The following is a 16541-nucleotide window of genomic DNA, read 5'->3' as shown; positions in this document are numbered from 1 at the left end:
CGATGGATTTTACCACTAAACCACTGGCGCTTTTAGTGATTGATATGTTGTTTAGGCAGATGCAGGACTCATAAGCCTCACGCAGCCTTGGTGCAATTCCCTGGGTGTTGTATGCCGCTCAGCATCACTTGGGTCGTGATTTACCCTCGCGATAGTTTACCAGCACGACCTGAGATGGGAGGAGCAAATGGTTATAGACTCAAAGTAAAATGATGCTTTGAGTAAACTACTTGTTTATGCTCACTTGACGTCTCTTTGACTTTTTCTATTGTGTTCTCAAAAGTAACTCTAACGCCTGGTATCATGCTGCAGCGGGCCTATAATCTCGCCTCCCAAGTTCTCCAAACCTCGTCCCCAAAGTCAAGAATGTTAGAAATATAACCGTCAATGATCCAAAAGTCCCCTCATTGATCACTCCAAGCACCATTCCCCCCACGACCAAACAAGTACACCCGTCATATCACATTCCCATGCCCACTTCCACCTTTCCAGTGAAACGACCCAGCCGGCAACTCCACCGGCATACTCTCCACCCACGTATTCGACAACTCCCTAGGAGACCTCATACTCGACAGCTCCTGCGGTGGTTTCCACCCTCTATACTCTGTCGGCTCCAACTCTTGCACCGCATACGTCGGGGCGCCCAACCCCCGTTCCGAGCCGTACACATCCGGGTACTTGATCTCATTCAACACGGAAGCATCGCTGCTACCGGTTTGATCCACCATGTCCCTCTCTACCGTTGACGATGGAGATGACATAGCAAGGGCTTTCTCCTTGCGGTTCCTCCTCAGTAGCCAAACGATTGCAACGACGGAGCCGCAGAGGACTGCGAGCGAGCCTACCACTCCGCCGACAATGGCGCCGAGGTTGTTATTGCTGTCTGAGCCGCCGTTTGGTTCTGCTGGTCCGGAAGCAGATGGGGCTGTGCTTGTCAATGAAGATGAAGATGCTATGGCGGCGGCAGTCTGCGAGGCGAGACTGGAAGTGGATGTAGGGGCTCCTGTTGTGGAAGTGCTGATACCTTGGGTGTTGGTGGGTACATAGGTAATGATTGCGTCGGTCGCATAGGCCATGTAAGCATCGGTAATGGGGGCTTTGCCGCAAGCGATGTAGGTAAAAGCCCCGAGGTCCCGGTTGGACAACATCAAAAGGGCGGTTGAGCAGTAATCGTTTCCGGGGTCCTTGCTGTTGTTGTGATGATGATCTCTGTCAGTCTATGCTATAGAAATGTGATAGAATGTTTCCCAATTAAACATACCAGGTAAATGTGGTAAAGTCTTGATTAGTGTAGCCGCACCCCTTGGAGCACGCATGGTTGTCCACGCAACTGCCAGCCAGACCGCAGTCTGATGCTGCTATGACCGCTGTTGGGCAGAAGCCCCAGAGCCTTGCGCCGAGGTCGATCCGGCAGTCATAGCCAGGGTTCGCTGTTCGAGTCTTTGAGACCTCACCACTGAGGAAGACTGTGGAAAGTCTGGTAACGATGACACCATTTTGGCGTTTTTGTTGTATTAATGTGGTGGTTGCATTCCTTGACCGAGCTTCCAAGTGAGCCGTTACATTCGCAGCGAAAGAATGTCCTATGCTCGATAGGAGCAGCAAGGAAAAGAAGAACGTCAACATTGGGCTTTGGGTATTATGGAGGCATGAATTAAGACAACGAAAGGAAGAAAGATTAGCAGCAGAAGGGCAGTCTGCAGGATCAGGCAGACGCCACACTGGGAAGAGATTGGACAAGAAGGCTAAGAGAGAGACGAAGTGACAGAAAGAAAGACCGAAAGGGAAAAAGAAGAGCAGAGAGAGTCATATCCCGTCAGGATGGGAGACAGACGATAGTAAACTCGGTGGTTGGCCACCACGAGCGTCAATATCAGGGCTGTTTGCCATGTGGACTTCTTAACACATTCAGCCCAGCGCAAGCCTAACGACCGGAAATACTGTCCCGAGCAGCACCAGGACGCCATTGCTCGACGCTATGTCACGGTCGGCGATTTTCACCCGTCCGCCTGGATACTTTGCCGCCGTGCCTGGTCCGCAAAAAACAAAATCGAAGACGGCACTGGCTCAGAAGTCAGCCACCAAGCTCGGGCTGGTCAAGCGTGGTCGATAATTGCCAACACTTGTCGCGCTTCTCCACCGCTGTCATCGCTTTGGTGACCCAGTGATTGGGGCATCGCCAGAAATCCCCCCGCATGGTTATTTCTGGCCCTCCAAGGCCCAAAAACCCAGCACCTGCATCTGAGGCCCCTTGATGATGGTGTTTTGCCAAATCACGGTTGCTACCGTTTGGACGGTACCGCCAAGGGCGGTTAACGACTGGATGTCACCGGCTACCGCGGCTGATGATCCGCTAAAGAGCGCTGTTGACGAATGGTAGAACTCAGCGCGAGGCAAGCAACAGCGGCGAACTTTGCTGTTTTTGGCAGCGGGGCCGTCAACCCTGATTAGGGGATCAGCGCTGCCTAACGTGCGGGACCTGACTCCTCCTGCTGGCGATGGCGCGTTTCCAAAGTCGTAGCGCAATCCCGCAACCTCGATGCAATCTTGTCCCGACGTCAAAGTGCTGTTTGTTGTTCGCTTTGCTTTGCTTTGTTTTGTTTTGCGTTTACATTTTCTGGTGATGCCTTCATTTTTGGAGTTGTGCTTCCCCGCTTGCTCGTAGTCCGCTCCTTCCTCCACATTCATTCCTCCCCGCATCGTACGTACAGACGCTACAGTACCTTAGGCAGCAGCCACCATGCGTCGGGAGGTGTTCTTCGCCTTGCAGGCCGCATTCCTGCTGCTTATCGTCCTCAGTCTCTATCTCGGCCACGACCAGCTTTCCCAAATCTCGCCATCTTTCTTGAAGCCCAACCATTGGATTCACGTCAATGGGACACAGGCTTCTGTGTCCGCTATTGCCTCTCCTACCACAACCACAAATGCCACAACGACTGTCGCCAATCCAACCGCAACCACGCCCGCCGACAATGGTGAGCTCCCACGCATTCGCCATGATATTGTGCCGTCTGTTCCTGATCTAACACCCATGTGTATTAGTTCCAATACCCACCGTTCTCTCGGCCGCCAACCGCACTGCCTATGTAGCCGCGATCATGAACCCCGATGAGAAGAACCTTCCACGACTCGAATGCCCTACCTTCAATCCTTCGCGATACGAATACCTCGCCGTGCAGGACGATGAGGGTGAGGCCGATGTATCGGGAATCCAGTACTTCTTTGCTCTCGATCTCCGCGAGTGCTTGCATCTGTTGCCTCGCCTCATCGGAAGCATCGTCGAAGCCATCCGCTTCCTCGGCCCTCAAAGCTGCGCGCTCTCCATCATCGAAGGCAACTCTCACGACGGCACAGCCGAGGTTCTGGCGGCATTGCGCCCGGAGCTTGATGCACTCACCACAACATACTACTTCAAGTCGAGCGACATCAACCCCAAGCAAGGAGACCGCATTACGAAGCTTGCCGAACTCCGCAATTTGGCGCTGCAGCCCATGCTCGACCCCAACAACTCAAAGCTTTACCCTGCCGAAGCGAACACGACTGTCATCTTCCTCAATGACGTTGCCGCTTGCACCGACGATATCCTCGAGCTGGTACACCAGCGCCGCTTCCTTGGTGCCGACATGACTTGCGCCATGGACTGGACCTATGCCGGCCAAGATCCGACCTTCTACGACGTATGGATTGCCCGGACACTGGCTGGAGGGGACTCCTTCTTCGACATTCCGGCTGATGGTAACTGGAATTCTGCCTGGAACATCTTCTGGAACGAACCTACTGCGCGTGAACGCTATCTTGCCCACCAGCCCTTCCAGGTCTTCTCATGCTGGAACGGAGCCACCGCTTTTACCGCGAAGCCCTTTCTGGAGAAGAAGGTGACCTTCCGAGCTCCGAGAAAGGGCGAGTGTATGCAAGGCGAGCCCCAGCTTCTTTGCAAGGACTTCTGGTGGCATGGATATGGCAAGATCGCTGTTGTACCGACTGTCAACCTCGAGTACTCGGACGAGAAGGGAAAGAAGATTAAGGAGGCTAAGGGCTTCACGAGCCATTTGGTTGGCGCAGAGGGTCACAGGGACGATGCCATTCAGTGGCAGGCGAGCCCGCCCGAAAAAGTCAAGTGCATGCCTGACTACGCCCATCAGTTCTTTGAGGAATGGAACAAGACGCAGCCTGGGGTATGAGCCAGATATGTGTCGAGAATGACACTACAGCAGTCCGCACAGCTAAAGCATGCCATTCGGAGCATGGCCCTCCCCGGGAATGGAATGGACAGCATTCTGACAGTACTGGAATGTCTCCTGATGTACATTCTGAACATTCGCCACAGCGAAGAATGCCCGGAAACAGATAATGGAACTGGAATGCATCTGTCCCTGAGTAACAGCAACTCGATGTCTTGGAATCAACCCAACCTCTACCCAGGCATGGGCACATTGAACAACAATGGGCATCACGGTGAGATGGATGTACCTACACGTCCGGCTGGAACGCGAGTCTTGTCATGGTTCTTGTTGCTCAAGAGTTGTATCGCCGATTACACTCCGGGATATGAGTATAAGTATAGGTGGACAGACTTCATCGATTTCCCCGTCTTTTTTTGAGCTTCGCGGGTCCTGCTTGAAGTGGTTGATTCTACCAGTGCTCAAACCCAACTACTGTCTCTTTCAACAATCGCCTCTACGCCCACATATCGCCATGAAGTACAGCGCAGCTCTCACTCTCGGGGGTGCTCTCGCCTCCGTCCAGGCCCAGTGGCTCGATACCGAATCTGTCAGCTGGCCTGAGCTTGAAGCTCTCGGCGGCGGCAACCGCCCGTGGGGTGGCATCGATATTGGCGATACCAGCATCATGCCCCTCGAGTACATCCTTGGGGAGCTCAATGCCATCACCGGAGACTATCCTTACAACTACTATTACCCCTATGCCTACTACCCTCCTCCGCTCACCATTCCCCGGCCGATCCCTGGCTACCCGGTCAACACCGTCGGTTACCTCCTGCCCACCACAACCATTCAATTCAACCAGCTCAACCGCCAGGCCGATTGCTCTGCACTGGGCCGGCGCATCGAGTATCTTACCGACCCTACCGTTCCAGAAATTGTAACCGACACCAGAACCCAAGTCACATTCACCTTCCCGCTCGACGTCCTCGACAAGAACTGCCAGTTCATCTTTTTCCTCGGCAACACCAGCACAATCAACGGCTCGGGCAGATTCACTCTGCTGCAGAACGAAACCCCGACCACATCATGCCCTACGGAGGACCCCCCGACCATCCCGGAGACCGACCAGGCTGTGATTGCTACCTACCAAGCCAAACTCGCTGATCTTGCCGTAGTTGTTGATCCTACAGGCAATGCGTATCTGGTGGGGCCCAATACTGCATGCCCGATCCCAGGAACCGTCCTGACGCTGGAACTTCGTGGATTGGATGACTCGTCAGATGTGAATGAGCCTACGACTGACGCCATTGCGTGGAACGGCATCTTTTCTGGTCCGGCAATCAAGTACACGACTCCGCCTTCTGATACGACGAACACCAACTCCCAGTAATGTCGACCCGGCAGCACCATGTCGATTGACGACATCCCATTTAACACCACCCTTGCGCTTAACACTACTCTCAAATCAGAAAGATCTCGGTTCCTCTTTGAGAAAACTTGTCTTGTTCTCACTTCGATGTCGCTCTCTGGGCGGGGCCCTGCTGTGGTTTAAGCATGTACTTTGTATCCTACTGAGGATATTGGCGATGGTCATCTTGGTTTGGTTGTCCTTGTAATGTCGAAGCACGTTTTTGGGTGGTGGTCAGTGACAGGTTGGGTGGCAATTCCAGATAGGTAACAATGCAAGTTGGGCTTATCAACGTACTCGGATACCATGAAACATTACCAAATTTGAGTCACAGGGAGGCATAGAATCACATGGGGCTCAACATGGCCAGGTAGCCCAGTCAGTCAGCAGGATGACCAAGGTGGCAGACATTGACAACGAGTGAAAATACGGAAGGTATTCATGCTGAATTCAACTTCACTTGCTCTTCACCACTCTATGCAAAACTATGCTGAACCCAATACTATAAACGTACTATGCAGACTTCGTTTTCCTTTCCAACCTAATTTCCCCTCCGACGCTCCACAGCCACACAATCAACTTCTACAACAACATAGATTTCATATGGGCTATAATCACAGCAAGCTCCAAGTCCTCGTTCGCTTCGTTCACAAGCAAGTCTACAAAATCCATTGCGTAAAATGGATCAACACGCCCCTGAGTCAAAGTCCGGTTCATTCTCGCCGTCATCGCCTCATTCCATACCTCGTGCCTCTGCTCCTTCAGCACCGCAAGATCCACCCCGGCAGCCACCATCTCGTACGCCAACACGGGATTCCTCACAATCACCTCCCTCAGCTTCTCAGCCAAATACCTCATGTCCTCCGCATCCAGCAGCGGCTGTGGCGATGGATCCTTCTTGTAGGGCCGTATCAAACTAAACAATAACGCGCCAACGAATTTGTACGTGCAGTATCGATATTGCAAGCGCAGATCATGGTCAAATGGATTGACACTTTCGTGCAATTCCGAGCGAAGAATCGCCAGGTCCAACACCGTGTGTCCATCCGAGTTTGGAGTGCGGATTCTCGCGCCCGCCATGGCCAACACGACACATTTCAAAATGGCTGTCCATTGATGCAGTTGCGTGGGCGTGTCGATTCGCGGTGGGGGCACATTGGCTTCCCCGACCACGCTCGCGTCTGGTCCAATGGCGTAGATCCGGCCCGACTCGGCGTCGTAGTCCGGATGAAACTTTAGTAACATTAGCGTTGGCCAACGCGGTATGGAAAGGATGGCTTCGTGCATTGCTGTTATCCATCGCCCGTGGGTGTACCCTGAGAGGGCGTTCGGGTCCGCGCCGTGATTGAGAAAGAAGGAGACAGCAGTAGCGGGATTACTACCGTCGCCTGCGGCGATGGTTAACGGGTGCAGGACTTGGATTTCGCCCTCGTCGTCGATGTTGATGGATTCGACACAGCCGCAGTCAATGAGAGTAGAGGCACGATCGGGTGGTGAAAGGCCCATGATGGTGTCTAACAAGTCGACGCGCTGCGCTTCCCAGGTGGGTCGGGTCACGGGTCCCAGCTGTCCCGGGAACGGCGCAGGTGTGGAATTGGGGAAGAAAGTCTCGTACGAGTACGCGAGCACTTGCAAGGGGTAGCAAAGCCTGTTGGTGTGCAGGCACAAAAAGCGGAATTGGTGTTTGGCTCCCCACTTGAGGAGGAGGTGCTTTGCAGCGGAAAGGCAGCCGAAGTTGAGGGCCGTGGTGAAGGGAGTTTGGGAGTGGTCGGCGCGGATTTCGAGATTCGCGCCAGCTGATAAGAGGAGTTTGATACAGGGGAGATCGTCCTCCTCGTCGTCGTCCCCCTTGTCGTCGTCGAGGAAGGAGGAGGAGGAGTAGCGGAGGGCGGCATAGTGGAGCGGTGTGCGGCCTTCGTGGTCGCGGGCGTTGATGTCTACTTCCTCTATGCGTGGGAAATCGGGGGAGAGGACGTAAGAGAGGACATCGTCTCGGCCTTTCAGTGCTGCGGTATGGAGGATCGTGATCTTTGCCTGCTGGGATGGGTCCGCTGAGACGGTGAGGGACGCTCCTGCCTTTATCAAATCCTTCACGATTTGTAGCGAGGGCTCGCGGTCTGGCGGTGTGATGCGTGGGCCGTAGTTGTGCACGTTGTCTTTTCCCTGGCAAATGGCCAAGTGCAAAGCGGTCCAGTGCCCTGTATCATCCGACACGCCGTAATCAGCCAGGGCATGGGGGTCGACGGGTTGGAAGGGGCATTTGCAGAGGTTGAAGACAGGGTCGTCAATGTGGGGGAGAACTTCAGGAATGGAGAGCAATTGGGAGACAACTTCGGGGTGCGAGAACATGGAGGCTACGCCGAGGGGGCGGCAATGGACTGGCTCAGCGGGAGAGCGTCCTATCGGCAAGTGGGGAGAGATGGACGTTGTGGTGAAAGAGATGGGAGGCTCGGATGAGTCGCAGAGTCGAAGGATGGTGAGGAGGTCTCCGACACGGAGGGCGTCCGCGAGGGCTTGGAAGGTGTCCTTGCGAGATTGTTCATTCTCATCCATGTTGGGTCGGGTGGTATGATTGAGGTTGAAATTGATGATAGAATAACTTGGAAGAAGACAGGCTGTGATCCAATGATACTGTTGAGTGTTTCCAAAATGAGGCTAAAATCAGTCGACCAAGACGCATTGTGTGCTGTGATGTAAAGAGAAAAGTAAAGTCACTAGGTTTGAGGTCTGGATTTAGATACTTGAGACCCTTGGTGCTCAACGGACCTTCCATTTATCTACGTAGTCATGGTCTCGGCTGATGTAAGTGTCTTCCTTCCTTTCACAGCATACTTCCTTCCCTATGCTGCTGGGCTCCTCCTCGTGATGACCGCTGCCTTCCTTGCCTGACTTGTTTGTTGGCTCAAAACCTCTGGTCAACTTATCCAGGCGTTTCAACGATAAGTCTATCGCCTTTGTGCAAGATGCAATGAGCCCCAATCACATGGCATAAGGTTGCACATGTAACGGGACTACCGATCTCACAGCATGTGGCTCTACTGTGTGGGATTATCTTGTTGAAATAGACGTAGCAACCAATGTCATCGCTCAACACTAGGAAAGACTGTGGCACACAAGGGGTTGAGGCTCTTATATGTTCGGTCAACTTGACATCATGAGATGAACTATATCTACCTATGTGTAGCCATTCGACGCACGCCCCCCCTACCTTTCCCTTGCCCAAAGTCCCTCCACAGATCCATACTCTTATCATCATCTTTCCCGCTTCATCTTCCCATCTTCTTCCACCACATGATTGTGTCTTACTAGTCTACCACCCTCCCAGCCTGAACATCATTCACGAACCACCAATCCATTAACCTAAGAGAACCATCCCGAATAGGAATAAGGGTTAGAAACCCCCGACTTGTCCGTGGGAGTGTTGTAAGAAGTGGAGCTACTGCTTGTCGTGCTCGTCCCGGAACTATCTGCCCCTGTGGATGTCGTACCCGAGGACGTTGTGCTAGTGCTGTTGGATGTTGTCGAGCCACTAGCGCTGGTATAAGTAGAGGAGTTGGTAGAAGACGTTGAGGACCCTCCGTAAAGACTGGTGTTGGTGGTTGTGGAAGACATTGTCTCGGTTCTTAATGAAGAGACTGAAACGCGGGAAGTAGGTGGCCGGGAGTTGTCAAGGTTATCGAGTACGTTGTTGGTGTGTTCACAGTGGAAGATGGCAGTGCCCTGTGTCGGGAGTTCGAGCAGGATGGGTTATCCAAGGATATATATCTCTTTGGGAACAAGTAACATCGTATGGTAGAACACAAGAAGTGACTGGAGGCCACTGACCAATAAAGGCTGACACGACATCATAACTTTGATTTCCAAACGGGACTGTCCTTGCGGTTGTCGATTGAACAAATCATGGCTCGTTCTATGATAAGTCTTGAGATCCTGAGGAGCAGTGGCCAGAGAATCCGTTTGCGATGGTGTTGTTGGGTTCTCAATCCTCCGTCAGGAATGAAGCCGCAGATACATCCCGGACTGCCATCCCGCTGATGGTTGCGCATTTCTCGACAAGACGTAAGGTCTCGAGTGTTCGATGATGGTATCAGTGAAGTAAGAATATGTCGTGAACAAGCGAATGGCTCTATGCTGCAATGATGTGTCTCCCAGTCCCGGTAGCCTGTCGACTTTACTCAAAATCGAGGGTGAAGTTGGGTCCAGGGGCATTTGTAAGGATGAAGAGGGTCAGGTGGGTGACAACTGAAGTGACACCCGAAAGAAGGCGGTAGGGCGGGTGGGCATGTGGTCTGAGCGCTGAGATAACCGTAGGCCTCTGTTCGCCTGCCCCTGACTGCTCTTTTCTGCCGTGGGCTACTCCTCCCCTTCTTCCTTTTCTTTCCTGAACAACACTCGTTGTCATCATACAATCATTCACTTCGTCCGCTTAACCACAGAATACTTATACAATGGAAAATCCAGCAAGACATTCCGCTTGTCGGCGCGATAATGATCCCTACAGTCGAACAGCCAAGGCAGTTATCGCACTATCTTGTTGCCCGCCAAGCTTGCAGCCGTCAGGATAGACAAGCATCTAAGCCATCAAATCAACCAAGCCAAACGATGCTGGGCAATCTGATCAATCAACATGTCAATTGTCCCGAAGGCACTTGCAAATGGCTGTCAGCCACCACCAGCCGACGATGCAAGTCCAGCCCCAGACCATCACCAACCCAACGAAATGTTTGGATGGGCCGGCGAACGCCCAATCACAGAGGTAACCGACCCGAAGCACTACGCCCTACCCCCGCGAACTTACCAGGTCCGATAGTGCGATACGACATTGGAGAGGAGACGGTGGCTGACTTACCAAACCATTCATAGGAAGCGAACCCCGCCCCCAGCCTGTCCTGCGTTCCTCTCTGCTCGACGATCGAATACTGCTCGCTGCGCCGTTGTTCGGATCACGATTGTCTACTTCCTCAAGTCAACGACGGAAACTGCAAACTCAGATGCACGACAAAAGCCGAAGCCAGCATTGTACGCAAATCTAAGCACACGAGAACCACAATGAAACTGATCAACACCGAGACGCTCGAGCTCCACGAGTTCTTCGAATCGCAAGCTCCCTCTTACGCGATACTCTCACACACATGGGACAAAGACGAAATCACCTTTCAGGAGATGCTTTCCAAGTCTCCGTCGACCATGGTAAAGGCTGGATACAAGAAGATCCAGGATACCTGCAAAATGGCACATTCGAGGGGTCAGCAATGGGCCTGGGTTGACACCTGTTGCATCGACAAGTCAAGCAGCGCCGAACTCACTGAGAGCATCAACTCCATGTACCGCTGGTACCAAAATGCCTATGAATGCTACGCCTATCTTGTCGATTTCGCCCCCGGATCGCTGCCGCAATATGAACTTGAGAAATGCCGCTGGTTCACACGAGGGTTCACTTTGCAGGAACTCATTGCGCCCAGGACTGTGATATTCTTTGACAGAGACTGGAACGTGATTGGGGGGAAAAGGGACAAGGGTATTCTCGGCACTATCGTCCGCACCACGGGTATTTCAGATACCATTCTTTCTGGTTCTTGGCCAGTGGGTGACTTTGCAATTGCCGAGCGGATGCTCTGGGCTTCGTCTCGCGAAACGACCCGCCCTGAAGATAAAGCTTACTGTCTGCTCGGCATATTCGAGGTGAACATGCCCCTCATATACGGAGAAGGTGACAATGCCTTCCGCAGACTCCAAGAGGAGATCATCAAGCGTAGTAACGATCTATCAATCTTCGCCTGGGGCACACCTCTCAACTTTGAATCTACCAAGGAGGAAAGCGTAACGGAGCGTCGGTATTTGGGACTTCTTGCCCGATCACCAGCAGACTTTGGGGCAACACGGAAGCGCATGGTACAGACGAAGATAGTAAAGGAAATCAAGGATTATGGGGCAGTAGCGGGAATTCTGACCATCCCGGAGTTCACTCTGACAAACAGGGGATTGAACATTCGCTCGACCATTGGAGTGTTCGAGGACTCAGAGCCAGCAGACAGACGAGAACCGACACCAGCTTTCTACACCCTATTTATCGGCAGAGCGAACGGCATACGGGGGCAAACCTTTGCTGTTTTACTCGAAAAAGTCGGTCCAGGACTCTACGTTCGGGTTGGTGTAAGGATTATGAACAGATTACGATACCTTGCAGAATCCAGCATCACGAACACTATTCTTATGGACCACAGGACTCTCTTGGACTCACGGCCTATGTTTGAGGGAACAGTATCCTTAAGGGCTTCGTTGGACCTACGGCTTCGCGTTATGCATGCACTTCCTGATACACACTGGGATGCCTCCAAGTCGTTGTTCTTCCCGCCAGAAGTTGATCGTTACGCGCAACAATCCTATGACATTGCGTGCGCCCTGGTGAGCCTTAGTCACTCGAGGTATGAGGTCGGGATGCGGAAATTGCGATTATTCGTGATCATCGATTTCCCAAACAGATTGACAGACCTACGCGGAATTCCAAAAGCATTTGTTCTAGGCGAGGATGACCTGCCAGAAATTGGCAACTTGACTCAGCAGAATCACATACCTCGCCATGTCCTCTTTCCAGGCCATGGCCAACAATCATCCCACCTTCTCAATAAAGGGCCGGAGTACGGTCGCCAAAAGGTGATCAGATATCGAACCGCAGAGAAGCCACAAAGAGTGACCATCAGTATTGAAGCAACTGCCACCTATCCCCCTGCTAAGTTCGACTTCACTCTAGGTCAAACCACGCCCAGGAAACAATACACTGTAATGCTTCACGCTACCGTCAAGGATGATGACAATGCCCCTGAATACAGGAGGTTTTACTGGCCATTTTAAGGAGCCTGAAAAGCTTATGAGTGTACCTTGAAGCTCGGATTGGTGGGGACTTTGTGAGAGATAAACTCATGATCAAAAAATACTGTCACCCTCCCCCACACGTCTAATAGGGTAAGGGGTGACAATATTTTTTGACTGTCACTGCAGTCTTTATTTCAGAAATCGTTGGTCTTCATAGTCGAGAAGCAAAGCAATATAATAGATCGACCCCCTACAGCACGCATTCCGTACACTGTTAAATAGCCCCCAATTCACAAGGAGACACACTTCTTAAGTTCTTTCTGCAAAGTTACTGAACCTACACATGCTGTGCCACATGTCTACTGGTCGATGCTGTAATAGATGTCGATAGACGGGATTGTTGCCTAACCCGACTACGATTCGATGATAGTTTCGCACATACTACAGTGTACACGACTGTTATCAACAGAGCAATCCTCATCCAGAAGCCAGCAACGCAGCCCGGCGCAGACCCTGCGTCGCTTGCTAGATGTTCTATCAGCACTCCAAACTTGAGGGTGTGTTTTCGTTGTTCGCCGCGTGATATATCCCTCACTCTGTCGGTAGTTGCGGAATGTATCCGGCTGCAGCCTATTTGTTCCCGGGGAGACAAATGGTAACCACAGAACAAGGGTGTGACAAGGACAAAAGATCGGAGGCGGGGGAGGATGGTTTAAGCTTTTTTCTACTTTGCTCAGGAACGAACCCCGGAATTGGCGGAAGTGAGCGCATGTCGTAATCCCTTCACACTGTGACAGGTGATATCCTGCGCCAGGCGCCCAGGTAATTACATCAGCTGGAGGCATTGATGATACGTCTTAGCGGACGGGGTAGCACAATTGATTGTGTATGCCTCATGGTGTGCATTCGTCCCTCCATATTCGAGACCAAAAATCGATTCAACGGGTGGCCGGTGGATGGACATCGTCACCATACCTGTATCACATGCCGTGATGGGGGTTAATGCATTTAAATAGGTATGGATCTTAAAGAGGTCAGTAATTCAAGGAAGAATAAGTAGATAAGACGTGGTTCGTCATTGTAATCTGTCCAGGTTGTGGTGCTGTGATCCCGGTATTGGTGGTAGACTCGTTGCTGATTCAAATTGGGCGTGCTAGCTGGGTGGAGAACGAGTTTGAGCGACGGTTATTCAAGAGGTATGGAATTGCGAGGGTGGCCGGTCATTAAGTTGGGGAATTGGGCATGGATGTACTGTTCTCAACTGCGACGTGGAAGTATGATGGTCGTGGGTAGTACGGGCTGGGCTTTACATGTGGCTGTTGGTCCCTTGCGGCATGCCGGCATCGGCAGCCCATTGGGCCGGATACAAGATATCAGAGGCGAGGCAAATATCGATGGTCGGTCTCAAGAGTGAGGGATGATGAATTGGAGTGGCAATGTTCTCGAATATTGGAAAGAGTTAGCTCGTAGACATTTACCTCTATCCTGGAGCTTCGGGGAATTGTCATCACGAACAAAGCGTCATTGATTGAGTGGAAAAGATGAGAGGATTGATAGCAAGGTCAACGAAGAGCATGCGAGATTGGATCTACCTAGTTACCATGGATCTGCCATAAACAAGACATTACTATTGACCCCTACACAACTATCATACCTAGCAAGGGAACATAAAATCATGCAAGGGCTCTTCCATCTCTGTCATCGTCCTGTGTATTTCGTTTGCCCAACAGGTTCATCGCGGAACCGGTAGATCCCAGCTGTCTTGTTTTGGAGTGCTCGCAAAGCAGATTGTTCCTACAGTAGGTGTAGTCTGCACGTGATTCATCCTCTCGGAGACACCGAAGGCAAAGGCTTGTCTCTCTCTCCATCCACTCCGGGAGCCTGGAGCAGATGGTAGAGCCACTCCAATCGAAATATCTGCCGAGGCGCGTGTCCATAACCTTGTCGTTGTGCATCTGTTTGACCTCTGTACACCAGGACTTCGGGAAAATCTTCTGTTCTTCGGCAAGCGGCATCAAGTCGTCTATGATCGACAGGACCGAACATATGGGTTTTTGACTTGTAAGATGCTGTGTGAGACGCTGCCAAGTTTGTCGAAAGCGACGCTGAAGAGACTCCCTCAATTCGCATGTGCAGTTATCGCGAGCATCACCATCTCCATCCAAAGCAGCTTCACGGCATACTGAATCGAGAAAACGTATTCGGAGATTGGACGATCGCTCTGCCAGCAGGACTGCAGGCCGCTCACAATTAGAACATAATACCAAACTTTTGCAATCTTCCCCGGAAGGGTAGGTTCTGAGGAGAAATACTTACGGAATATTTGTGGAGGTAATTTTTCCCTGAGGAGCCCCTGGGAAAGAAGTTTGGCGTACGGCCCGGTATAGGTGATCATGACTATCCAGCTATATTGCGCAAAGAATTCCTCCTCTTCGAGAATCCAGGCTGCGGCCATACGGTATATGGACTCCTCCATGATACACCCCATGGACTGCCGAAACCACGTGTCGGTAATAAGCCTCATCGATGCCTTCAAGTCGTACTTGTCGATCAGAATGGCAACATCGAGCATTCTTTGTCCACCCTGTTCCTCGAGCCAGTGAGGGTTGATGAGGTTGCTGCGGAAATGTAATGCTAGACAAACGACCTCCATGGCTTTAGGTTCATCTTCGGGAAGTTGAATCTCCTTCGGGTTTTTGGCCGAAATATCCTGACTTTCGATCCATGGAGGGGAAAGCATGGTCCTGAAGACCGTAGACGCCTCTCGAAGGATGGTCGACTGAACTCTAAGACGGAGCTGTGGATCGTCGGAATCAGAAGCCCCGACGACGAGAATGATATCCCCAGTGGCTGAAATCTCTCTGTTGGGGTCGCCTTTCATGTCGCTACTCTCCCTATGGTCCTCCATGGTGTGGTTCGCCTTGTCGTCCAGTGTCGCAGGTTGATCAATCAGAGTAGTGGGCCTGTAGCAGGTGGCTGGCGTAGTGAATGAAGCGACTAAGACAAGATAACGCAAAGTTAAAAGTTGGAAAAAAGAAAAGGTTTAACAAGAGCAAGTAACTGCCCAAATTTGGAGGTAGTCGAGCAAGAAGGGCGGAAGGGCGGGGATCTGAGGGAGATGCATGACTGCACGCAGCCTGATGGCATCATGAGGTCAGTATTCCATTCACATGCAGTAAACCAAACGCTCTCAAGCTGGTATAAGCATACACGTCTGCAATATGCCGGAACGCGGATCTTAGCTCTTAAAAGGCATCGCAGGAACAAGACCCGGTGCCCCAAAAGGATTGCTTGTAGGCACTTTCAGGACTTTGTTGATAATTTTCATGATGTCGACAATGGGTTTTACAAACCTCTGACGTCCCTCCTGTATGATCTGGATGACCTAGCAAATGACGAAAGGCTCTACTTAAAACATTGCTGCGAAGGCGATGACGTTTCTCACGACGACGCCTCGCCCGCCGACTTCGTCTCGCTCGAGCGCCAGATAGAGGTCTTGAAGGAGCGCGCCGTCTTTTGCATCAAGTTAGTAAGACTCGTACCATCCTGTAATGGAGGGCATGATGATCGTTGAGGCGGGAGAGATAGTCCAAGGACTTTTGGGCAAGGCAGTGCTTGGTTGTCCTCACCGTAGTCTTTCGCGGAGTCACGGGCTTGGCTGCCAGGCCTGCGAAATTGTGCGTTAGGGAAGAACAACAAAGAGAATTACAAAACAAAAGAGCATTAATACCAGTCAAAAGAAGGTGCCAATTAGCCAAGGGATCGGTAATGTGGATTGTATTGAAGTGGTAAACAGGAAGAAACTGAGGAATGTAGAAGGAGCATTGGGGCACATGGATTCTAGTTTGTAACGGCAGGATGAGGCCATTATCGCTATACCGTTACGTGCAGCAATGCACCTGCTATAACCGTATATCCGGATGGCAGGCGCTGCCTGACAATGAAGAGCAGATGACTACGTTAGCATGTGAAAGGAACGATGGTGTTCAAGGTATTGGTGGGGTATTTAGTTGTCTTTCTGGGCTTTTGTTGTTTTAGTCTTCCTCTTTTTTCAATCAACCACCCTCTCACTCCAACGGACCCACTTGTAAGCAACCACATTGGCTGCATATAGCCAGCCCACAGAGCGCTCTTGTATAAGTAGGAGAGTGGAGGTT

At 51.6% G+C, this 16541-nt stretch overlaps 6 protein-coding genes across 6 annotated transcripts; 3 read left to right on the top strand and 3 right to left on the bottom strand.

The window, feature by feature from the left end:
• Positions 1 to 283: 283 nt before the first annotated feature.
• NEUTE1DRAFT_124936 (uncharacterized protein) lies at positions 284 to 1496 on the bottom strand (the record flags this gene model as incomplete). Its single annotated transcript, XM_009856380.1, has 2 exons — positions 284 to 1217; positions 1455 to 1496. The coding sequence occupies 2 exons, from the start codon at positions 1494 to 1496 to the stop codon at positions 456 to 458; spliced, it is 804 nt and encodes a 267-aa protein (XP_009854682.1).
• Positions 1497 to 2740: 1244 nt separating this feature from the next.
• NEUTE1DRAFT_148997 (uncharacterized protein) lies at positions 2741 to 4397 on the top strand (the record flags this gene model as incomplete). Its single annotated transcript, XM_009856379.1, has 2 exons — positions 2741 to 2975; positions 3043 to 4397. 2 exons carry the CDS (start codon positions 2741 to 2743, stop codon positions 4179 to 4181), a joined length of 1374 nt encoding a protein of 457 aa, XP_009854681.1.
• Positions 4398 to 4695: 298 nt separating this feature from the next.
• NEUTE1DRAFT_148996 (uncharacterized protein) lies at positions 4696 to 6037 on the top strand (the record flags this gene model as incomplete). Its single annotated transcript, XM_009856378.1, has 1 exon — positions 4696 to 6037. The coding sequence occupies one exon, from the start codon at positions 4696 to 4698 to the stop codon at positions 5551 to 5553; it is 858 nt and encodes a 285-aa protein (XP_009854680.1).
• Positions 6038 to 6153: 116 nt separating this feature from the next.
• On the bottom strand, positions 6154 to 8124 carry NEUTE1DRAFT_141041 (uncharacterized protein; the record flags this gene model as incomplete). Its single annotated transcript, XM_009856377.1, has 1 exon — positions 6154 to 8124. One exon carries the CDS (start codon positions 8122 to 8124, stop codon positions 6154 to 6156), a length of 1971 nt encoding a protein of 656 aa, XP_009854679.1.
• A 2610-nt stretch (positions 8125 to 10734) lies between these two features.
• NEUTE1DRAFT_26171 (uncharacterized protein) lies at positions 10735 to 11451 on the top strand (the record flags this gene model as incomplete). The annotated part of the gene is made up of 1 exon (XM_009855493.1): positions 10735 to 11451. A coding segment is annotated over one exon (717 nt), but the record flags the coding sequence as incomplete, so codon positions are not given.
• A 2606-nt stretch (positions 11452 to 14057) lies between these two features.
• NEUTE1DRAFT_48831 (uncharacterized protein) lies at positions 14058 to 15292 on the bottom strand (the record flags this gene model as incomplete). The annotated part of the gene is made up of 2 exons (XM_009855528.1): positions 14058 to 14442; positions 14697 to 15292. The coding sequence occupies 2 exons, from the start codon at positions 15290 to 15292 to the stop codon at positions 14058 to 14060; spliced, it is 981 nt and encodes a 326-aa protein (XP_009853830.1).
• Positions 15293 to 16541: the final 1249 nt, after the last annotated feature.

The sequence above is a fragment of the Neurospora tetrasperma genome (genome assembly GCF_000213175.1).
Source record: "Neurospora tetrasperma FGSC 2508 unplaced genomic scaffold NEUTE1scaffold_6, whole genome shotgun sequence".
Lineage (NCBI taxonomy): Eukaryota > Fungi > Ascomycota > Sordariomycetes > Sordariales > Sordariaceae > Neurospora > Neurospora tetrasperma.
This window is presented reverse-complemented; position numbering and strand designations above follow the sequence as displayed.